Source organism: Lithobates pipiens, unplaced genomic scaffold, assembly GCF_037356315.1.
Source record: "Lithobates pipiens isolate NorthernLeopardFrog02 unplaced genomic scaffold, aLitPip1_a1.2 Scaffold_10, whole genome shotgun sequence".
Lineage (NCBI taxonomy): Eukaryota > Metazoa > Chordata > Amphibia > Anura > Ranidae > Lithobates > Lithobates pipiens.
Genome location: NW_027507686.1, coordinates 68,331,890 through 68,357,695, shown reverse-complemented (window position 1 = coordinate 68,357,695; position 25,806 = coordinate 68,331,890). Strand labels below are relative to the sequence as shown.

General features: G+C 41.5%; 1 protein-coding gene across 3 annotated transcripts in view; it reads right to left on the bottom strand.

Annotated features, from left to right (window-relative positions):
- The window catches only part of KCNK4 (potassium two pore domain channel subfamily K member 4), a 62,382-nt gene extending 37,063 nt beyond the window's left edge, over positions 1-25,319 (bottom strand). The window contains exons 1-3 of one of the 3 annotated variants that reach the window (XM_077455798.1): positions 24,600-25,319; positions 21,132-21,451; positions 10,323-10,440 (exon numbers count right to left, since the gene is read on the bottom strand). In XM_077455798.1, the coding sequence (XP_077311924.1) occupies positions 10,323-10,440; positions 21,132-21,451; position 24,600 (439 nt within the window). In that variant the 5' untranslated portion in view covers positions 24,601-25,319. Of the gene's footprint in view, positions 1-10,322; positions 10,441-21,131; positions 21,452-22,442; positions 22,572-22,919; positions 23,296-24,599 lie in introns of those variants that run through there. The other 2 variants (XM_077455800.1, XM_077455799.1) reach the window with 2 other exon arrangements.
- Positions 25,320-25,806: the final 487 nt, after the last annotated feature.

Genomic DNA, 25,806 nt, shown 5'->3' with positions numbered 1-25,806 from the left:
ATGTTACTGCACAGCAATATGGTGGGTTGAGAATGTCTGCATTTTATCATACTGCACCACATCTCAGGCTGTGTTATAGTGAGTATGGCGCACATCGAAATCAATTATTTTTCCAGAGCAGAAAAAAAGTCACTGCTCTAGTGTGAACAGGCCCCTATGGGCCAGTCCAGTCAAACATTACATTTTTGGTTTAGACAGATGCTGGCATTATGACTTATTTATCAACATATACCTCTGAGGAACTCTCGTTGTAAGAGTTCCTGATCCAATAAAACTACTGTGGCCATTACGAATTTACATTTTCATTAGCCCTATTGGTTTTTTCATTAAAGCTGAACTCCAGGCAGATATAAATGACAAATGAATGCAGTTCTGTTACAATTAGTACATCATTAACTATTTTTTTAATGCAAGCTGTGTAAGTGCCTGAACTCAATTTGATATCAGCCTTCAACAGTATATTGTATAAACTGTACAGCACAGCTCAAAGAGGGGGTAGGAAAAGCAGCAAACCAGCCAGGTATGCTGCAGTGGGAGAAGCATGCTGATAGAAGAAGAGATCCGAGTAACAGAGAGATGGGTTTATCAGTTTGCTGCTTCTTTTTCCACTGTCCACTCACAGGACATGGGAGGTAGATCTGAGCCCTTGTACACATGGTCGGAGATCCTGACGGAATGTGTCCTATCGGACCATTTTGTCGGATAATCCGACTGTGTGTGGTCTCCATGTGCATACTCCGACGGACCAAGTTTTCCAACTTGTCCGTAAAATTTTCCGTCAAAATGCTCCGATCGGACATACTCCGACGGACAAAGTGCCACGCATGCTCAGATCAAATTCCTAGACCAAAGCTATTGGCTACTAGCCTGAATGTAGTCCCGTCGTAACAAAATAACGTCATCACGTTATGTACAATCGGATTTTCCGACAACTTTGTCCGACCGTGTGTATGCAACAGTTTCGGACAAAATCCGTTGGACAAAATCCAACGGATTTGGTTGTCAGAATGTCCGACTGTGTGTACAAGGGCTCAGAGTGAAAGTGAAACTACAGCAGAGTCCCCTCCCCTAATATACTGTATATATTTAATCTGTGTATTTAGCCATGTGTCTGGAGCATTAATCTGGCAGTAATGTCACCAATTGATTTTTCAATCCACCAGAGTCTACTGTGTCTGCAATCAACATGTCTGTTTTGGCTAGGCTCACAATTAAAGTGATTTATGCTAATCGTATTTATAATCTATTGTAACCCAAAAGATTTGCAGTATTGAGCCTGCATTATTTAAACTCTTTGATAGAGTTGAAACTAACCCCCCCCCCTCCGATTCGGTTTGCGGCAGAACTCGCGAACGTCGCAAAAGTTTGCACCCGGACCCCAAACCCATTGAAGTCTATGGGGGACCTGAACTTGAAAAATCAAAATCCCTTGTTTTAAAGGCTTATATGCAAGTTATTGCCCCCCCCCCCCCCAAAAAAAAAATTGTATGGTAACCCGGGCACTGCCCTGGGGATCATGTATCCATGCAATTTTTTTTTTTTAATATCGTTTTTGCAGGAGCAGTGATTTAATGATGTTTAAAGTGAAACAATAAAAATGAGAAATCCCCCAAAATCCATACAGCCCAGCAGGTCAGAAAAGGTTCAGGCCTGAACCATATCAGGTCACATGCCTCAACATGGGGGGGGGGTGCTTTGGGGTAGAGGGATTCTGGAATGGATTGGGGGAGACCCCCACTCTATTTTTTATATATATTTTTTTTTCATTCAGCTGTCAGCAGGGAAGCTCATTGATGGCTGATGATTCATCCAGCTCGCTCCTTAACAACCAGCTATTCACTGTGCCCAGACTGGTTAAAGCTTTGCCCAATCAGGGCTTAGAATGTATTGTGCAGCACGCAGTGCATTGTGCGATGCTTGGTGCGCCCTGCAAATTTGGGTGTTCGGTGAAAAGGTGATGTTTGGCTAAACTTTTGCGCAGCTCAAACTTGTCACCCAGCTCTACTCTCTGGAATGACTAAATACATAGCTCCCAACTGTCCCTGATTTGGAGCAATGTCCCTCATTTCTCCTCATTTGTCCCTCATTTTGGTCTGATCTACATAGATGTATATAAAATTCACTTTTTATCCATCAAAAAGTGTTTTCCAGCTCTAAACCTTTCATCTGATTTCTAAATTGCTGCATTTGTAAATTCCAAAAGTCAATATAAAGAAATAGTAGTGGTATTCCCATCTCAAAAATTTGGCAGGTATGACTAAATATAGCATGCATGCAGAGGCGTACCTAGGGTCTCCAGTGCCCTTGGCGAGAATCTGTATCGGTGCTCCCCCCCCCCCCCCCCCGACTTTGGTCCCAATGCGATTCAAATTCAGTCATACAATCTGTATGGCTGAATTTGCATCGCACGGACACTGCCCACTACACTGCCCACTGACCACTACACACCCCACTGACCACTACACTGCCCACTACACACCCCTCTGACCACTACACACCCCACTGACCACTGCACTGCCCACTGAACACTATACACCCCACACCCCACTGACCACTACACTGCTTACTGACCACTACACACTCCACTGACCACTACACACCCCACACCCCACTGACCACTACACTGCCCACTGACCACTACACTACACACCCCACTGACCACTACATACCCCACTGCCCACTGACCACTACACTGCCCACTACACTACACACTGACCACCACACACCCCACACCCCACTGACCACTACACTGCCCACTACACTACACACTGACCACTACACTATACACTGACTACTACACACCCCATTGACCACTACACACTCCACACCCCACTGAACATTACACTGCCCACTACATACCCCACTGACCACTACATACTGACCACTACACTATACACTGACCACTACACTACACACTGATCCCTACACACTGACCACTACACACTGACCACTACACTGAACAATGACCATATGTATGACGTGTCCTATGACGTCATGTCTATGCGGTCACACACATGTGTTGTAGGACATCTCCTGCTCCTCCCTCCAAACCACACACACAGCCCACCTCTCCTTCTCACCTCTCCTTCTCACCTTCAGCAGGTCCCCGCAGGAGGTCAGGCCCCCAAAGTTCTAGTACTACCAGTACCACCGCACCAAGACAGCCTCCGTTCCGCCATCTCCCCCCGGCTCTTCTTCTTCTCCTCTCCCCGGAGAGCACACTGCACAGTTCAAGGGCCAGGGGTGGAGCCGGCCCGTGCCCGGGAGATTGAGAAGAGTTGGGGCCAATTGGGTTGCAGTGCGAGACGAGGCCCCACCCAACTAGACGCCGCTGCCTTAAAGCGGCGACGGGGAGGTGTGGTAGGCCAAGGGGGAGGAGGAGGGACTACATGTGCTGGAAGTGAGTGAAAGGGTGGTGGAGTGTGTAGGACCCTGCCAATTTGCACCCCCCCCCTTGGCCTGCGCCCCTGGCGGACGCCGGTTTCGCCAACCCCTTGGTATACCCCTGCATGCATACAAGCACACAAAGGCTCCATGCACACTAAAGCTCATAAACGGCTGTTTTTGGGAGTTTGGCCATTTCTTTTAACAGCCCATAAACTCCCCACTATTTTATCCATGCACACATGGACGTTTTTGGATATTTATCAGCAGTGGAGTTTATGGGCTGTTTTCTGAATGGCAAAAATCGTGTTCAGGAGTCGTTTTTCTGACCACAAAAACACCAAATGCTCATAAACGCCAATAAACACTGAAAAATGTGGCTCACCAGTGTTTTTTAATGTTTTTGATCCATTGAAAAAAAAAAAAAAAATTTTTTTAAAAAAAAGCTAACAAACGCTATTTCAAAAACGTTAAAAAACATTGAAAGACTCACTTCAAAGCTACTGGTTGTTTTTTATAACATTATTTTAATGTCCAGTGTGCATGGAGCCTCATATGGAATAATAAGGAGTTTACTAATTGCTACCTGAAGACACATTGTATTTTATTTAGAAAAAAAGTATCGTTTTTGAAATGCGTTTAAATCATTTATAGTTTTGTGACTTCTATGCCACATACCTATGCCCTTTGAACATGCAAGTGTTTCTACAAAATATTTAAGATCTCTCAGCACAGGAATCAAAAGTATGACTATTTGTCAGGGATTAGAGCCCCATGAGAGTACTTGATTCCTTCTGTAGACATGACAGAGGTAAGCACGTGAATACAAGATCAATAGGAAAATGGTTTTACACTGACCTCACTCATACAGTACGGAGAGCACGTACTTAGAGCTGTCAGATCAACGGAACACTTATTTTATAGTTATTACCTCTGTATCATACTTTACTACTAATAATACTGATAGAAGCCCCTGATCTTGTGTTATTCTCCAGATCCTTATATGTTAGAAAATATCTAAGGTATTTGGGTTTGTGCACACACATTTATTTAGTTTAGGCATTTTTTTTATCAGGAACACAGTTCTGGCACCTCCAGCACTGAATGTATGTAATAACAAGGGGTGCTGGGGTGTGCTGGAGGGTCTATTGATGCTGGCCGCTGGGAAATCTTTTGTTCCTGGAGGGGATCTATTTTTGCATGGCGGAGGTCTATTATTGTTGCTTGTGGGGGAGCTTATGTTGCTAGTGGGGTCAGTTGTTGCTGTTGAGGGAGGGGTCTATTGTTGCCGATTGTTGGGATCTTTTGTTACCAGCGGGAATCTACAGTATTCATGCATGACAGTCTATTTTTGCTGGGGAGGAGAACTATTGTTGTTGGTTGAGCTTATGTTACTGGGGGCGGGGGGCAATTGTTACTGGAAATGATCTACTGTTGAGGGAGTGGTCTATTGTTGCTTGCTGCTGGAGAGTCCATTATTGCTGAGCTGATGCTGGGAACTCTGCTGTTGCTGCTGGGGTCTATTATTATTGGGATCCATTGTTGCTGGAGGATCTATTGTTGCTGGGGTAATTTATTGTTGCTGGGAAGGGTCTATTGCTGCTGGCTGCAGAGGATCTACTTTAATGCTTTTCTTATTATTAACAAATTCCATACAAATTACTTATCACAAATTGGTACTTGGTTCTGTATTCTCTAAAAAGGGGTGCTACTGGGAGGTGGGTAGGGGGTGGAACCAAGGGATGTTGCTCAGAGGTGGGTAGAGGGTGGAGACAAGAAGTGACTCAGGAGGGGAGGAGTTCCTGCACCTATTCTTTGAGAAAAAAGCCCTGGTTCCTTTGCATAGTGTGTAGCTCTCCTATCTCCTATGATAAAGCCTAAGTTTATTTATTTTTTAAATCAGCACAAGGGATAGTACTTACATTTAATGAAACGTGTACTGCGTAGTGGTGGCTACTGTCTTCGTTGAAATCTTCCACCCTCCCCTTTTTACCCCCCATACTCCTACAGCAGTAATTCTCAGGTGCTACTGGGATTCAAACAGCTGCTGGACTTCTCAAAGGCATTCCTAAAAACTTCTAACTATGCTCAAGCTTTCTTTCTCTCCCACTCCATTCATAGAACCTGTACAATAGCTTCCATCAATGAAAAACACTCTATGAAATAAGGAGGCAGACATAGATTGCTTTTCATTCATGGAAGCTATAGTACAGCTCCTATAAATGGATGAGGGGTGGAAAAGGCAGGCATATTGGACATTCTTGACATGGGTCCTATGACAGGCCAAGCAGCTGTATTAAAATTGAAATATGGCAATTTAAAAAAAAGAAAAATTTATGCCGTGTACACAAGGCCGGACTTTTTCGACAGCAAAAGTCAGACGGAACTAATCCGGCGGATAATTCGACCGTGTGTGGGCTTCATCGGACCTTTGCTGTCGAAAAATCAGACAGACTTTAGATTTAGAACATGTTTCAAATCTTTCCAACGGACTCGAGTCCGATCAAAAAATCAGTTCGTCTGTATGCTAGTCCAAAGGACTAAAACCGACGCTAGGGCAGCTATTGGCTACTGGCTATTAACTTCCTTATCCTAGTCCTTTTGTACGTCATCACGGTCTAATCCATCGGACTTTGGTATGATTGTGTGTAGACAAGTCCGATTCGACGGAAGTCCGTCAAAACTCAGTCGAAGAGTCCTATGGAATTCAGTCAGTCAAAGTCCTCCAGTCGTGTGTACACAGCATTATACTCACCTGGATGGTGGATGCAGTATCGGTCCGATGCTAAATCTGTCCCCCCTGGCTCCAAGACTGAGAACCGAGCAATCAATGACCTCTGATCGTTCAGTTTTTGGTCTTTAGTGAGCTGAAGTAAACTAAGAATAGCGCTGGCCCTCACCGCAATTTCCAAAGTACTCAATGTGATATAAAATTCTAATGTGCACACAATCTATGAAATGTGAGCCAAACTCAGTGTGAAATATTAAATACATTTCTAGTGGTGCATCAACAAGTGCAAATCAAACAATCTAATGTTAATGGACAATATATGAATAAATTCTTAGCATAAAAGTCCTTAGAAAAATGATTGGAAAAGATTTTTTATTAAAAATTCATGTGTAGTCTGCTTCAAAAAACAAGTCACCAAGTGCTCCACTGATATTTGAAACCTCCACCACTCACAAAAAATGTAGCTTTGCATAAAAAAAGAGTTCCCAAGTGCTCCACCGATGTGTGAATCCTTCACCACCCACACACAAGTGGACTCGCCAAATGGAAATATTTTGAGTCAGTAATCAAGCCCAATCTCTTCCAGTGACCACCGGCTGAAATTCTCCAACAGGTTCGTATGGGTTCTTTTCTCAGAGATCATAGCATGCAATGTGGGAAAATAAAAAGAAGGAAGGAGGCTTCCATAGTATAAAACTGTATTACAGGCAATTGTATAAAAAACATATTCCACTCACATTTGGAGAATGCCTACCTGGCACTAGGGAAGAACACGCTCAGCTATTACTGGGCGTTCACCTCTGGATATGCCACGGACCGCGAGCGTAAAACAGCCTTATGTGATGCCATTCAGCGTCCTCACCCCAGGGCACTTATTGATGCACTAGAACTTTATTTAATATTTCACACTGGGTTTGGCTCACATATTTTTTAATATTTCACATATTGTTTGCACATTAGAATTTTTATATATCACATTGAATACTTTGAAAATTGTGGACTAGTGCTACTCATCAGTTTATTTTGTTTGTTGTTATTCACAACAATCAAAACAGCCGTGCACACACATCTGTGGGGTTGTTATTTTGATATATTGTTTAGTGAGCAGAGAGTCGGTGACTGTCAGTCACCGGCTCTCCTCTCTGTCCCTTCAGCTTTCACTGGACTGCAGGTCTGTGGAGGGGGTTAGAGCAGCTGGCTCTGGCATTAAAGTCAGGGGCTGAGTGACGGCACCTAACAGCAGACTTTAGCCCACTGTTGGCTAAAAATGAGTCACGGGAGTGCAGAACTAAGTGCAGTAGGGCTAAAAGAGCTTTGGACCCACTTCTAGTTTAACCTCTGCATCAGATTACCGCTATGGGGGAAGGAGGGGGCAAGAGGATGAGAGATTCTAACAAAGCAGCAACTAGCGTAAAAGGAGGGTTCTCATTAAATGTAAGTACATTCACTTGTGAGCATTAAAAAAATAAAACACCTAAACTTAGGCTTTAACACTGTAAACCTATTAAAGCATGATATAAGCCAGTCTTTCTCAACCAGAATGCCGCCAGAGGTCCTCAGGAGTGCCACGGCATCCTGGTAGAGAAAAGCAGATGAGACTGAGCTCCCGATCCCCAGCCAAACTATACATTGGCACTGTGACTGTTGAATACACTGATGAAATCAAAGGGAGGGGGAGTCTCCTGTCTCACCACCTGTTTTAACCCCATAAATGCAGTATCACCACACTCCAGCCGTGTGAAAGGCACACAGTTGCGGGGGGCCTGCAGTGCAGCTCCATTCACCTGGTAGTATACTTCCAGCTGCGGCCACAGCATGGGTACACCCCAGCTGCTGCCTCTGCAGCTAAAGGGGGGAGCAGTTGGGGGTGTTAAAAGAGCTCAACCACGTGGTTTTATCACCCACCATCCTCACATGTGGAACAAGCCTTTGGTTCACATTTGTGTGGCTGTGTGTAGGGCAGGCTTCTTATTTTAATGGGCTGCCCTACCAGCAGAAATGCAGGGAAAGAAGTCCCCTACCCTTTTTTTTCTTTAAAGTTGCACCGCACCAAAAACACCCCACGTTACCTAATGTGTATGGTACCATTACAAATTAAGGGCATCCCTAAAAAGCAGAGCATTTGTGTGTCAGGAACAAGCATGATTCGCAGTGTGTTCCTCGACACTCAGTAATGTGAACCAAGCCTTGGACAGGGGTGCCCTGAGACTGAAAATAATTTTCAAGGGTGCCTACGACAGCTCATCACCCATGGAGGTAAATACAGCAGGGATCAGGGAGGTGGGAAGGGTGTACAGCACCTTTTCAATTTTTCTAAAAGTTTAAATCCTGAAACTGCATTACAATCCTCACCCATGAAGGTGGGAGTTGCATAGCCTGATCTACACCACAGGGGCATGCAGCCAGGGGAGGCATGAGCAATAAAAAAACAAAAAAGCAAAGAAAAATTTGGGGGTTAGGTAGCTGAAGTCCTACCCCACCACTGGGGCTCCTATTATCTCTGGTTCCGGAGATACGGGGCTCTTCGCACAGGCTGTCAAAAGCTGAATACAGAGCAGCCAAGCTGGCACACTCTGTTTGCAGCAGACTTAAAGGAGCTCACAGTGCCTCTCCTCACTTCTTGTCAGAGGCACTGAGCTCAATGGACAGCTTGGAGCCTTCAACCAATGGTAAAGTACCATTGGTCCAAGCTGTCCAATAAAAATGCTGCAGTGGAGGCTCTCCTCTCACTGCAGTGTCACAAAAGGGGGCATGTGTCTAAAAGACAAATACTCCCTTCCAGCCCAGCCCTCTTAACTTTAAGGAAAAAACATGTTTGTGTGTATAAGATTTACTCATAATCCCATGTTTTTCTCACACAGTTAAGAGGGAGAATGAAAATCTGCTGCTGCTGAAAAGGTACAAGCGAAATCATTTATTATTATGCTATATATTATAAGGTAATAATTTATTATTTATCTATTTACTGTGAAATTACTAGTTTAAAGTTATAACTTTAAACTTAAGTAATTTGTCCGTTAAGCCACCTGCTTGAGTACAGTTTTTGAAAATATAGTAAATTACCTTAAAAATAATATATAATTATTATTTGTATATTACTTACGGTACTTATGGTAATTAACCCCTTGCCACCCATTCTGACACTTCTCTTCTGCATGTAAAAATCATAATTTTTTTTGCTAGACATTTACTCAGAACCCCCAAACATTATATATATTGTTTTATCAGACACCCTAGGGAATAAAATGGTGGTCACTGCAACTTTTTATGTTATATTGTATTTGCGCAGCAATTTTAAAAAAAAAATTTAAACACATTGTTTTTGCAAAGAAATAGTTTTATGAATAAAAAAAATAAAAAACACTAAAATTAGCCCGATTTTTTTTGTATGCTATGAAAGATGATGTTACGCCATGTAAATATATACCTAACATGTCACACTTTAAAATTGCGCACACTTGTGGAATGGTGCCAAACTTAAATATAATTATACTTAGTACTTAAATATCTTAAATAACGTAAATATCTCCATAGGTGACGCTTTCAAATTTTTTATGGGTTATATGTTTAGAGTTACAGAGGGGGTCTAGTGCTAGAATTATTGTTCTCATGTCATGTATCCTGTGTATATCTGGCTCTGATACTAGCCAGTGGCTCACCAGCCACTGACCTCGCCGCACGTCCCTGGTACACCATGACCATATAAAATAAATGTGTTTTATTACAGTCTAAGTATAGCCAAAACTGTTTTATTTTGTTTTAAATAGAGTAGGGAAGGATTGGTACCCATATCACATTTTTATTTCTGTGGACAGATTCACGTTCTTAGTTGGCACTGGTTATCAAACAGGACAGACAAAAAGTCATAGGAAATCCAACATTTTGGAGTTGTCAGGAAAAGAGGTGAGGGTAAATCATCCAATGGGAAGAACTGTCCCAATGACATGTTTAAAAGAGAAATTACCCCCACTTTTCAGAAGTGAAGGGAAATCTCCCCAACAGGTCACAGCAAATAAAAAAAGCTGATAGCAGTATTAACCCTTCCCTATTCTATCTGACATTTTAATACACTGTACACTTTAATATCAGTAAAAATGTAATAAATATATGTACAATAAGTTCTATTTTTCTGAATTTGCTGCGTTTGAGCCTAAATATGATTCTTTTGCTATCTGTATCTTGAACTATGGTGAATAATGAGCATTACCGATTGTGGTGATGACGGTTCCCGCAAAGAAGAAGCAACTCCCAATGTCCCACTGTGATGTAACGTTGGTGCCATTTACTGCAATATCAGCTCCAGAACCCAGGGCTTCTTTTACCTGCTGTAGAGCCAAACAGTCACTTAACCGTGCAAGCCATCATTTCCTTTTCCCCACAATATATATCATATATCACCTTAAAGAAGAGCCAAACTAAAACATAAACAACTGAAATGTACCAATGACACACATCAGCTGCGTAGTTTCAGAGAATCCTACTTTATCAAAGAAGGGGCTACAATGCAAATATTATATTGCAAATCTGGCATTCAAATAATGAAAACAAATGAAGAGTTAAATGTCAGGTATGCATTATTGCTAAGCCCTCCTTCACATTGAAGCGATTTGTCAATTGATTTGACAGGTCGCAGCCTATTGCCGGCAATAGCACTGGTTTGCAAAAGTAGCTCCTGCACTACTTTTCCGATTTTGGGTGCGACTTCAATAGACATTTCTGCATGAAGCCGCACAGATGTCTTTCAAGTTGTACCCGAGGTCGCATAGAAATGCAGCTTTGAACTTGTGCAGCTTCAGGTGAAGTCGCACAATTTCAAAGCCATGTTCAATGTGAACAAGGGCTCTATATAGTCACACTAGAAAGAATGATTTGCAAAGACACACGCATCAGTTCACTAAAGCATACAGCATTTTTATTACCATGTGTTCTTTTTTTCTTTATAATTTTTTATTTATTATTTTTTTTTTCAAATTAGTAAAGCTTTAATGAACACATCGCACATGTTGTTGCTTCTTAAAGTATATGTTTAGCCAAATCTTACTTTTTTTTTCCTTTTTTTTTTTGGTAGAGTGAGGGAGGGTTAGACTCTGTCAACTGTTTTTTTTTTTTGTGCTGTGTTCCTGTTTGGTAGATTTTCTCAATTTCTGTCCCCGTGAAATCTTACAAATGGACAAACAACATTAACATTTGACAAGTTTTCTAACCCATCCTCATTATAAAAAAATTTAAAAAATAATACTGTTAGCTTACGTTCCATACTTAGCAAAGGTAAGGTCTTCCTATACATCAAATTACAGCAACAAATTACATTTTGTCTTTCATCAGGTTAGAGCAGGGGTAGGCAATCTGGGGCCCTCCAGCTGTTGCAGAACTACAAGTCCCATCATACCTCTGGGAGTAATTGTAATTGCCAGCCTTGCAATACCTCATGGGAAATGTTGTTCCACAACAGCTGGAGGGCCCCAGGTTGCCTACCCCTGGGTTAGAGCTTTCAGAAACATTTACAATTATTTGATTGGTTGTTATGGTTTATTGTATTTGCATGTGGCTTGTTCTTTGCCTTATTAAGGGTCTGTCCACTCAAAACTGATCCAAAACCATCTAAAAATGTCTCCTGGTGATTATATTAGTGAAATCTCCATCGTTCAGTACCTGGGTTTGCACACCTTCATCTCTTTATACCCTCTACATAGCTTTTTAAAAATGTTTTTTTTTTTATGGAGTAGCAGGAGGGCCTAGGAATCTCCAAACTACGGCCCTCCAGCTGTAGCTGAACTACACGTCCCATGAGGCATTGTAAAATTCTGACATTCACAGACATGATGGGAATTGTGGTTCCTGAACAACTGGAGGGCTGTAGTTTGGAGATCCCAACAAACAAATGAAGGTAGGAACACCTGAATCTTCCAGGTGGATGGGAACAGAGTCAGAAATTAAAGTGTTAGGGTTCATTTACCAACCTGTGGTGATCGTGGTTGGATGCAGACAGAATGCGCCCAGCCATGATCACAGTAGGTAATGGCTATGCGAACAGTTAAGAATGGCCACCATTAGCTTGTCATTACATTGTACAGGCTGAGCGGCCACAGCTATTCACACATATCTGTCATTCCAGATGGAAAAATCTGCACATTCTTGCCCTTAAAAATCGCAGGGTGTGCTAATTGCTTGTGTGAATGGGGCCTTTAGAGCACCCAAGACATGTAAGAAAAAAAAGGTTGAATCAACCCAACAGGGTCTACCAATAACTTAAATATCATTTTTTGGTGGACTGACCCTTTAAATAAAAAAATAATACATTAGCGATGCCAAGCCCTATATCATAACATAGGATCAAATTATATGTTACTTTAAAGGATGCATGGAATATTTAAATCTTATAGAAGACAGTGTTGATTCTGAAAACAACCAATTAGATACTTAAAGCAGTATTAAACCCTAAAATAAAAATGTAATCTTACCAATCCTTAGATTTTCTGTTAATTTTCAGTTTTCTTTAAAGCGGAACAAAACCCATCAATTTAATGGTTTAAAAAAAAAAAAAAAACTTTGTATTTCAAGCATCCGACTGCCTTTTGGGGTATCAAGAAGGATTTTTTTCTCCCCGCACGAGCAACCTGGATCAAGCTTAAAGTGGAGTTCCAGTCAGAAAACAAATTTAACATTATTCAGCTGCATTCAATACAAAGAACAACCTTTGGGAAAATTTTTTTTTTTTTTACTCACCTTTTCAGGTCTGTTGCTAGGGGTATCTCGTAATCTGCCTCATCCTCTCCAAGGCGTAACATAATTTCCCTCAGCGCCTGTGCTTGCTAGTGCTCCTGGGAGATGTCTGTCATCATTTCCCAGGAGTCACTGGGCAGCGCCGAGGGCTTTGTTGCCATCACATCGGGGGCAGGCACTTCTGACGACGACGCCCGTTGTGATGGCAATGTCAGAAGTGTACGGTGCCGCACCGTAGTTACGGCGCATGTGCAAGAACGGACCAGAAAGTGTATGCTTGTGGGCTTCACGTGCGCACCCCTAAGATGGGAATGCCCAAGCACAAATAATATAAGGGAAATTTTATTCTCAAACAGTAATGAAAGCGGCGCTATTTAAGAGACTAACAATTGTTGATTAAACATGATAAAAAAAATCCTATATGTGGTTGGAACTCCGCTTTAAGGCTTAATGTACACGGGACGTTTTACAACCTTTCCTCAATGATCTAACTTGACAGATAGTAACCGATGTTTAAAAACGTCCCTTTTGCCGAGTTTAGCTGCGTTTGAGTTTAGAAGCGTTTTTTTTCCAAACATTGAAAAATGTAAAACGCCTGCAAATGAAACGCAGCTAAATGCGAGTTACCGCGTTTACACACATTTAAAAGCTGTTACCAGGCATTTGGTGTTTCAAATGCCTCTGAAGATCCGACCTGAACGCATTTTTTTGCTTTGAAAAAAATGCTTCTATACTCAACTGCCTAGAAATTACTATAAACGACCCCGTGTACATGCACTGATAAGATAACATAGAGGAGAGTTCAGCTGAGAAAAACGCCCAAATGCTCCTAATTGTCCGTTTACCAGCAGCAGTGTACAAGGCCTTATTGTTTTTTTGTTTTTTTTTGCCTTCTTCTGGTTCAACTGTGGGTATAGCATTGTGAACGATTTGTGAGTGTGTGTTTCTATGTGGGTTGAACTGAATAGACTTGTGTCTTTTTTTCAGCGAGACTAACTATGTAACTAGGCCAGGAATGCTAATTGTCACATTTGCTTGTGCTCCCAACAAAACTGTCAAACCATGAAATGGTTGGTGTCATAACTGATGTTCCGCACCATGGCACTTGCAGACAGGGGCTGCAATGGCAGCTTCCTTGGCTGAAAAGGATTGGAGGGTTTAGTTTCCCTTAAGACAAGCTGTCCAGCAAAAGTGGCAGTTAGAAGGTTAAAGTGGTTGTATATATAGCCTTTTTTGGGACTTTTACCTACAGGAAAGCCTATAATAAGGCTTACCTTTAGGTAAAAAAAATATCTCCTAAACCTGTACGGTTTAGGAGATATTCCCCTCGCAATGCGCCGCTGACTGCAGCGGCGCATGCGCATAGGGGATTCCCGGCTGAAAGCTCAGCAGACTACGGACGCTGCCGGGAAGAAATCTCCCGCACGCATGCGCGGGAGTGACGATATCGCAGCTCCGGCCACTCACAGCGCCGGAGACGCGATACCCGGAAGAAACGCCAAGGGAGCATGTGGATCGGACCAGATGTCGGGGCCTCGTTCTAAGGTAAGTATTATAATGAGCTAGTATGCGGTGCATACTAGCTCATTATGCCTTTTCCTTTGCGGGTAGAAAAAAAAAAAACATCTGCGGGTTTACTCCCACTTTAAACTCGCAATTTAAAGGGGGTAGTAATTTTTTGGGGTAAAAAAAGTTTCCTCCTACAAGGCAACATTATGAAAGACTTACCTTGAAATGAAGTCTTCAGCAGTGTGTTATCACCACTGCAGAGGCTTCCATCTTCACCCGGTCTTCCTACCACTTGAATGGCCGTACTGAGATAACGTTACTCCTGCACATGCACGTAGGAGTCTTGGCCACGGCACACAGCTCGACACAGGTATGCTGATACATCAGAGCACACGCGCCAGTGACGTCACTGTCTGCTGCTCGCTAGAATGTACATACATACGTGCACCGTTTAGGAGATATTCATTTTACCTAGAGGTAAGCTTTATTAAAAGCTTACCTCTAGGTAAAAATCTAATTCGGGAGTTTACTACCACTTTAAGACTGGCAAGTGTGCTTACAATGGCCACCTTTTATTCTTTCATTTAAAAAAAAACAGCTGCTTTAACTGCTTAAGGCTGGGTTCACACTGCTGCGGGGGGGAGATCCGGATGTGATTCGCACCGCACTGCAGTGCAAATCACATCTGATTTCCGTAGCGATGCGAGTTCAGCCATACAGATAGTATGGCTGAATTCGCATCGCTCCCGCAGCAAACTCGCACGGGACCCTTTTTTTGGTCCGCAAGAAGAATCGGATCGCATGGGTGTTCACACCATGCAATCCGATTCCTGTGCGAGTGTGCAGATCGCACTGCGATATGCGGATGGATCTGGGGGTGTCATTAACATTTCATTGACACTCCCAGCCCTTCGCATAGGGCAGTGTGAACTGCCGGCGGGAGGCATGCAATGCGGGAAAACGCCGCGGATTCGCGGCGTTCCCGCATCGCTGTGGTGTGAACCCGGCCTAAAAGTGTTAGCTGGAGTTTGGCTTTATTTGTTAGTCAAGTCTATCTATATCTACTAGTGCAATTTATCATTACCCTCTCCCCAAATTGACAATGCTGCTGTCGAAAGGGGTCTCTGTTGCTCCTCTGTCCAGACTGGACACCCCTTAATGCTGGATTCACACCTATGAAGTTTTAGTGCTTTTTGCATTTTGCAGATTTGCCCTACAGTCCATTTAACATGCTTTCCTGTGGAATACTTTTTGTAGTGCAAATCTGCAAAATGCAAAAAGCACTAAAAATGCATAGGTGTGAATCCAGCCTAAGGCTTGATTCACACCTATGCATTTTTAGTGCTTTTTGCATTTTGCAGATTTGCACTACAGAACGTTTTCCATTGGAAACTATGATAAATGGACTGTAGTGCAAATCTGCAAAATGCAAAAAGCACTAAAAATGCATAGGTGTGAATAGACAGGGAGTGTGTTACTGGCAGGATCAACAAGTGTAAATAAAGTGTAAATAAAGGACAAAAGCCTAATATACGGAAACCGATGCAGTAATGACATGTAATGATTGGTAAGTTGCAATATATTACATTTATATTTTTGGGTTTAATACCGCTTTAATTTTTACCTTGACTAAAAAAAATCACTGGAGCCTGATTGGTTGTTATAGACAACAAATAATCAATTTTATTGCTTTATTCAGTTTAATCATGCACAGTACCTTTTTAAAACGCAAAATGAAAATGAAAAACATGTAACTAACTTTTAGGATAGGCAAACAACAATAATACTTTTATATAACTATATCTATATATAAAATACTTACAGTGGGGAAATTTTTTTTTTGATCCCTGCAGATTGTGTAAGTTTGCCCAAGGTTATGGAGTGGCCTAGCCAGTCTCCAGACATTAATCCTATAGAGAATTTATGGAGGGAGCTGAAACTTCAAGTTTCCAAGCGACTAGGGTGCCCACGTGTCCTGGATTGCCGGGGACTGTCCCACAATTTACATCTCTGTCCCAGGTGCCGGGTGCCTTCATTCCAGGAAAATACAGTGTCCCGGAATGAAATAGAGGACACACAGAGAGTGGCAGCTACCCTAACTGAACTGGTTGCTAGGGCGGAACTGGTTGCTAGGGCAGAACAGGTTGCTAGGGCCGCCCTGCTTGGCGTCTAGCAACCAGTGACGTCACACTCACAGGATCTCAGAGTGAGGCCGTGTCGGGAGCGAGGCCTGTGTTAGTGCTGCAGTGGCTCCACCCGCTACCTGGTGACATGATCATGCAGCAGAGGGACTAGTCTGGGTCCTGACCTGGGACTCTGGGAGTGACAGGAACACAGCAGCCGGGAGTTGAGTCCTGTTTGGAGACTCTGGTCTGGAGTACTGTGTGCAGTGTGAGTGTTATGATCGTCATCTTTGTCTTTGTTCTGTTACTGTGTGACACTGCCACCTGGCTCAGGTCAACAGCTGCCCAACTTCTCCTCTTCCTCTTCTGCTCTGCCCCACTTTGTAAGCAGTGCTTACAAAAATATATGTCCACGGGGTGGTTGCAGATACATTTTAAAAACTAAGCACCTCCTGCTTACATGCTTCTTACCTATGTTTGCATATTTATTCCTCTTTCCAAAGGTGTGATTATAGCCATAGCAGATCAGGTAACTGCTATGGGGCTCATAAGCATGGTGTCCGACTGTCTGCTCGCTACGGTCCAGTACATAGCTAAGCCATGTACTGGACTGGAGTGAGCAGACAACATGCCTATGAGCCCCATAGCAGTTACCTGATCTGCTATGGCTATAGTTACACCTTTGGAAAGAGGATTACATATTTAAACATAGGTAAAAAGCAAGTAAGCAGGAGGTGCTTAGTTTTTATACTATATCTGCAACCACCCCTGTGGATATATATTTTTGGTGCTGGGTTGCCTTTTCCTGTTACCCAAAAGCTCTGTTCATGGTTCAAATATTGCCTTGTCAATTGACAATGAAGGGATAGACAAGGAGAAGTGTTTTGCTTTATGGAGTCATTAGTGATATCATGAGTGACAGCACAGTATGAAACCATACTTATCCTTGGATTGGTTGAAGCTGTAGCAGAAAATAATCCACCTGCCCACTGCCTACAATGACTGGATGGTGGTTAGAAACCACCTGACATGGCCATAGACCACTGCTGGCCTGCAGCCAGCAGTGTGAAAAACATTAATCTAGGAGTATATAAATGTTCCTGACTGACTATTTTAACCACTTGCAGAACGCCGCATGTACATTTACAGAATGGCACAGCTGGGCAAATGGGCATGTACATCCTTTTGAATTTTTCGTCACGTGTGCCATGATCGCGGATTCGATGTCCATCGGTCTCTCTGTGATCGTGTCATGGAGAGGTAGAATGGGGAGATGCTTTTGTAAACAAAGCTTTCCCCATTCTGCCTAATGACAGGACAGTGATCTACTGCTCTCTGTTATCGAGAGCAGCGATCACTGGTCTGTGTGTTCAAGCCCAGCCCCCTCACAGTTAGAATCACTCCCTAGGACACACTTAACCCCTTCACCATCCCTCGTGGTTGATCCCTTCACTGCCAGTGTCATTTACACAGTAATCAATGCATTTTTATAGCACTGATCCCTGTATAAGTGACAATGGTCCCAAAATAGTGTCAAAAATGTCTGATGTGTCCACTATAATGTCACAGTCACGATAAAAATCACAGATTACTAATAAAAAAATATATAAAAATGCCATAAAACTATCCCCTATTTTGTAGACGCTATAAACCAATCAATATATGCTTATTGCAATTTTTTTTTACGATCGAATACCACCAAAAGAAATCTCTATTTGTGGGAAGAAAAGGACGTCAATTTGGTTTGGGTACACCATCACAAGACCGCACAATTGTCAGTGCAGAATCATAAAAAATGGCCCGGTCATTGAGCTAAACAAATAAAAACAGACCGAAAATTTTGAAAAAAAAATGTTTTCTTAGTTTGTTATAACATTTTGCAAACAGGTAATTTTTCTCCTTCATTGATGTATGCTGATGAGGCTGCACTGATGGGGACTGATAGGTGGCACTGATAGGTTCCAAACATTGGCAAACAAAATGTATCAAGAATCATCTTTTTTTGGGGCGACGGGTCCCTGAATGGCAGTTGGGAAATGTGGTCACCCTACAAGAGACAGCAAAGAAACCTTAAGGCAGGGATCCTCAAAGTATGGCCCTCCAGCTGTTGCAGAACTACACATCCCATGAGGCATTGTACAACTCTGACATTCACAGACATGACTAGGCATGATGGGAATTGTAGTTCCTGAACAACTGAAGGGCCGTAGTTTGAAGACCCCTGCCTTAAGGATTTAGAGAACATCTGTAAAGAATAGTGGACCAAAATCCCTCCTGAGATGTGTGCAAACCCGGTAACCAACTACAATTTACGCCTTACCTCTGTGCTTGCCAACAAGGGTTTCTACACCAAGTACTAAGTCATGTTGTGCTTGGGGATTGAATACTTTTTTTACTCATTGAAGTACAAATCAATTTATAACATTTGTATTATGTGTTTTTTTCAGGATTTTTGGTTGATATTCTGTCTATATCATTGAAAAGACACCTGATGAAAATGATAGACCCTTCATTTCTTTTTAAGTGGGCAAACTTACAAAATCTGCAGGGGATCAAATAATTATTTTCCCCACTGTATATATACACAGTATTCCCCTTTCATTCTATATTTTATCCAAGTTAAATACATTCATACAGTCCAAGCAGAAAAGTAATTTTCCTGAAAAAAACTGATATAATACAGATTGCAGGAAAATGTGTCTGCAACAGATGATATTGTCAAACTCAGATATGATAAGATATGAATGGTGCACAGTCAATCTATACACATTTTTTTCCAAAGAGGAGTGGCTTTGGCTTGCACACAACATTGCACTGGACTGCAGCCTGCCACATCATCTAAGAATGACTGGACCAATTTTATATTTCTCCTTTATAAATTAGGTAAATGTGTCACTGCTTTCTTACAGTATATTATGTCATTTTGAATAGTTACAGACACTAAAATTGCCATTATTCAACTTTTCCGTTATCCATACAAATAACACTAGTTGATTTTTTTCTGTATGGATTTTTAATTTAGAATAAACATTTCTATCAAACAACTATAAAGTACATTCAGACCTGAATCTTTGGAATACTCCAATAAGAGAAATAGGGGTGTCAGAGGATCAGGGCTGGGCTGCTTTGTTTTTGGGTGTTCCCTGTGAGCTGAAAATTTAAAAAAATCTCCAATACAAACATAAATTCCTGTTAGAATAAGCTTTTAGGGCTTATAAAAGAGTGATGTCCCTTGTATTGACAGCTGTCAACATTTGAAGTTGAGGGATAGAGACTTAGATATCAAACCATTAGTATAGAAGATGTGAACACATCAGCATGTGAATATAACATTGTTATATTTGCCTCCATTGTAGGGTTGTCACCTCATCCCTTTAAACCCGAACACATATGAATGACACAGGTTCTGAAGTTAATTTACTACAGATAAGGCACCAAGTAAGTTTAATTACCACCTTAATCAGCCACAGAACTGGCTGTATGTATTTGGTTTTAAAGGGATGAGGTGGCAACCCTACTCCATTGTCCCCCAAAGCATGTGTAGGACAAACATGTCTATCAGACCTGGTCTTCACGATGGATGCCCAAATCTTTTATAGGCCAGGTTGACTACAATCGAGAAAAGGTCTGCGTTATTCCAATCTAGCATTATACTGAAGGCTTTAGTTAGGACCTCATCATAGAACATAGTGGATTGCGATGAATCACTGACACGGATAGATTTATTGGAAAGCCTTGATTAGAGTGTATTTGCCATTAGAAACAGTAGGCCTATGCTTGTCAGCAGTGGAAGGGATGGAGGAAGCTTTTCCACATAGATATAGGCAAGAAACTTTCCTACCATCTTTAAAAATATAGATGAATGTAGGGTCATCCCTTTTACACAGAAAATGTTCTTGTTCTATTGGTCTTAACCTGACCAAGAATACAAATGGAGGGAGACAACCGAAAGTGAGAGGAAATCTATCCCTAGGAAGGGAAATTCCCACCTGTAAGAGTTATTATGGGGGAAAAGGTGTCTCCACTGAAGCTTTATCACCAAGGCTTTCAAAATTCAATTGTCATTAGGATATAAAGTGAGGTGAAATCTTCTGAACAGGGGCACAGACAGCAAAACAACATTACATGGGTGTTAACCCTTCCATATGCCATCCAAACTGCTTAAAAATAGTTTTTTTTGGCTGGAGCTATACTTAAAAAATGTACCTATTCCGAATTACAAACAGATTCAACTTAAGAACAAACCTACAGACCCGATCTTGTTTGTAACCTGGGAACAGCCTGTATGTATGTATATATATATATATATATACAATTTTTTTCATACTATTCTTGGCCAGGTTAAGACCAATAGAACAAGAAAATGTTCTGTGTACAGTAAAAAGGGATGACCGTAGCTCAGTTGTGATGCTTTCAGTGTCAATGTTTGTGTGCCTACAGTGATGGCAATCCAGTCCTTCCCATAATCCTGACTCCACCCTGTTTAGTGACAATGCTAAACACAGAGGAGTATGGATGTGGATTCAGGTCAACCCAAACAATGAAAGCTGACTGCTCTTTATTTGTTTGCATATAGCTTTTGCCATTATAAGTCTAGTAAACTAAGCATTCCTACAAATTTTTATGAATCCAAATGTTGTCATTCTATGTCTATTGCTCACCAACACAAACTTGTCCAGGGAATCCTCCTTAATACAGATGTTTTCTGCAAGGAATTCATTTCGGTGTCTCGTAAGTAGGTCTTGCTGTATAGCCTCAAAGGGTTGTTCAAGCATCTGGAAGACCACCGCTCCTGTAACCAGGTAGCCCAGCACTAAACCAAACAACGCCAACACAGTCTTCTTCTTCATGACGTTTTTGCTGGCTACTACTACCTCCTCAACTTCTGTTTGATCTCCAAGTAATATGGAATCTTGGGAGGAGCAGGATAGTGGGTACAGGAAGCCGCTAGCAAGTGGTCCTACTGGGGAGCGGCAAGACACTAGAAGAAAAAAAGAAAGCAAGGAGGTTTCATATGAGCAAAAACTTGGCAATAGCAACTACATAAACATAACTTAATTTAGTAGTCTAACTTATGTCAAGATGATTAGAGTAACTACTGAATGGTCAGTATATTTGTACATAAAATTAACTACATTATCTAGAATTGCAGCAAATAATACTAATATCAGTCTGAAAAGGATAAATGCATCAATAAGTACTCATCCATACTAACAAATTAGTTTAAAGGTAGTAAATATGATATAAGTTAATTCACAAATACTCAGATTAATTGGTATTTTTTATCATTTTTTTATGCAGAATTATTGTACAGTAGGCATTTTATATATTACATGTAAATGGACTGCCTAAATGCATACAAAGTGTTTACTATTACAGATAGAATTAAATTATAACAAATATATGTAGGTTCTCAATGCTTCAAGGGCATGGTTAAATCTAATATGACAAGTTTATGGGATCATTGTAAATATGCACTTTATTAAAGCCTTGATATATAGCATCCAAGTTTTACAAACAGCTTCACCTGTATTGATTTTTCAGCGTTTACTGGAGTCATAAAACTAGAAGCAATTATACATATTGGTTAATTAACTTAAAATCCAAACACTATATATATATATATATATATATATATATATATATATATATATATATATATATATATATATATATATATACACACACATATACACACACACACAGATTTCTACCATTATAGTTTCCACATTTAAAGAATAATACTTTTCATAATCCCTAGTCGGACTCATCCTCAAATTTTGCATAATATACCATGCACATATAAAACAGTGTATAAACAAAAAATTAAACGAGATATATTTCAGAAAACTATATTATCTTATATTCCTGGATGAAAAGAGACATATTGCATATACAAATGACTATAAGAGCATATTCAAGTAAAAGAATGTAAGCTTCCTAAGTAAGGGTTCTTGAGTCTTACTACTTACCGGGGCAACGTCCTATAACAAGTATGATAAAATATATAGGCTATAATGAGCATACAGGTAAACACTAACACACTCAGACAGGTATGCCCCCCCACAGCAGGGCCTGCAGTTCAGCCTGTGCTGTAGATGTCCTAAGCAGAGTGATACCCACCACACTGATTCCTCCCTCCTATCCACACACTGCATGGGCGTGGAAATTAGGACTGAATAAGAGAGAGGGAGTCATACAGATATAGGCACTGAGACAGAAGGAGGGGAAGGTAAATGAGGCTGGATAGCAATGAGAGATGGAAAAATAAGGATTGCAAAAGCATGCTGCAAATTGAAAGGCACAAGCAGAAGGATGCAGATGCAGAGCATCAATATGACACAGGAAAATAATCATCAGAATGCATGAGGTATCACAAAAGAAATGCAAAAGATAATGCATACATTAACCACTGTTTTGCCAGTGGTAAAGAGACCTGCTCCACTTACCAGCAGTTGTGCGGACGCACAGCTTCTCACTTCTGCTTATTCTGCAAGTGTACTGTAGAGTATAGGACAGCCCCTACACTGCTATGCATAACACCACTCATTCAGTGCACAGTTACCTAAGCCCCTTGATACCATTATACTACAAACTGTGATAGCATCTCACTGTCTGAGCAAGCTGAAGTTAATCTTTTTCTTCTGCGCCATGCACGACTAGGCTGGCTCATCTTCAGTATCAATAAAAAAAAATCCAAATGGATGACTACTCTGCTAAGACTTGCTGGACACAACTTAGCCCCTGTCTAGTAATCTCTTAACTCTTTCCTCTAGAAGCCATATAAAATCATCTAATGCATTTGCATTGCATAGCATCAGCCTTCTGCCTGCTGAAGCCATACAACACTGCATAGCAACCCCACCCACCATGGTAAAATGCAGGGGAGCAAATATCCCTGATGATGGAGACCTGCAGTGTCATTTCACCCCTCCCACTACACTTGCTTCTTGTTGGCAGCCAGGGGGTTAACGCTCTACATTTTCTCAAGACTCTCATGAATGATGATGATGACAATCAATAAAGAGCAGCATCAGGAGTACTTGCCACTTAACCTTACCACTTAACCCTTTCACAGGACAAAAGAAGCCAAAACAACGGGTAATACTTTGTTGATCATCCACAAACAGTCATGTCTGAACACTGTTTTGGAGCATACATTATCACACATGTGCTGGATTATCTGGCAGTGTCACAACATACATTTTCTATTTTCTATCTGTAATGCAGAGATACACTGACTAGTGCCCTGATTAATATGGACAAACATTTAGTGAAAACACAATCCTCATATTCACACTAAAAAACGTACCACCCATATACTGGACAAATACCTAACTGATCAGGTTTTTTAGACCTCAATTGCTGGTGCACAAAGCGCATATGGATTTACCGTCTGCTCTTTATACACTCAGATGCTAGGAATGGATAATCAGTATAGAGGAAGAGGATGATGATAAGGATAATGATGACTCTTCATAAACTAGCAGTTTGGATCAGCAGTTAAACATCTTGATCTTGCAAATATGGACATATCCATGCATACTGAAATCTTTAATGTTGTGTCGGGTGGCCTATGTTGACCATTTAAAAGGGTCTCTAAGCTACAAATACTTTTTTTATTCCACACACCATGGCCACCCTTCCTTGAAGAAAGATGGGATGATCAAAGCCTAAAATACCGAAAAATGTCTTTACAAACCATTTAACAACCAACAAAATGGCAGACATAAATGGCAAATGCCATGTGAATATGGTTAGAATTATAAAAGGAGTCAATACACTCTTTGATGCTTTCAAAGTTAAGAAAAAGAAGCTACTACTGGACATATTCTCCTCCGCTTGACTAAACATGCTATCATCAGAATGATAAATATCATTAGGCATAACTATTACAGACGTGCGTATGATAGAAAAATTACTGAAAAAACAAGACTAATAAGGAAATAGATTAATAGCCTCCAAGTGAGTGAGTGACTGCAACTGATGAAGAAAGGGAATGAGGGGGGAAGTATTGATTAGAGAAAGGTGTGAAATGCGGTGAGCAGGAAAGTGAATCAATTAGAGAGGGAAGAGGTAATAAAGGGAGGAGGGTGACTAGAGTGAAACAAAATATGCCTCATTCTCACTGGTTCTGTTAAGCTTCGATCTTAGCTTCTTAGGTAGAACACTCTCTGTGTTACGGGTAGAGCAATCTTTGCTTCTTGGGCACAACACTCTCTGCTTCTTGGGCACAATTTTCTCTTCTTTTTGGGCACAACACTCTCTGCTTCTCAGGCACAATGTTCTCTGCTTCTTGGGCACAATACTCTCTGCTTCTTGGGCACAATTATTTCTGCTTTTTGGGCACAACACTCTCTGCTTTTCGGGCACAATGTTCTCTGCTTCTTGGGCACAACACTCTCTGTTTCTTGGGCACAACAATATCTGTTTCTTGGGCACAACACTCTCTGCTTCTTGGACTCAATGTTCTCTGCTTCTTGGACACAACACTCCCTGCTTCTTGGGAACAATGTTCTCTAGTTCTTGGGCACAGCGCTCTCAGCTTCTCAGGCACAGCCCTCTCTGCTTCTCGGGCACAGCACTCCCAGCTTCTCAGGCACAGCACTCTCTGCTTCTCAGGCACAGCACTCTCTGCTTCTCAGGCACAGCACTCTCTGCTTCTCAGGCACAGCACTCTCTGCACCTCAGGCACAGCGCTCTCTGCTTCTTGGGCACAGCACTCTCTGCTCCTTGGGCACAGCACTCTCTGCTCCTTGGGCACAGCACTTTCAACTTCTTGGGCACAGCACTTTCTGCTCCTTGGACACAGCACTCTCTGCTTCTTGGGCACAGAACTCTCTGCTCTTCAGGTACAGCACTCTGCGATGCTCTGTATTCTCAGTCTATCATAGATTCTGCAGACAGGTTGACACAAAGCAAAATATATAATATCAGAGTGCTGAGACTAGCCTTAACCCATTTCCTGCCTACATGCAGAATATTACCGTTTGCTTTGAAAGATCCATCTAGTATATACAAACCTTCACTCAATGCCATTCCTGTCAGAGATGTACAAAGCACATTAACCCATTAACCCCTTCCATGCTGGTTTCAGGAGTTTACCTATCACAATCTTGAAGTAATAATGTCTGCGCATCACTACCATACACGGTATGACTTTGCTGCTTCACTGAGAATATGTGCTACCTAATACCTTATATGAGAAAACCCAAAATCTGCTCCCTGCCCATATTACAGTCACAATGCCCAGTGAGGGAGAGCTACCCATACTGCCCTCTTCAGCTGTTTACGGGATAATGAAGGGTTAAACCCCTTCCCTGCTCCATCAGCATT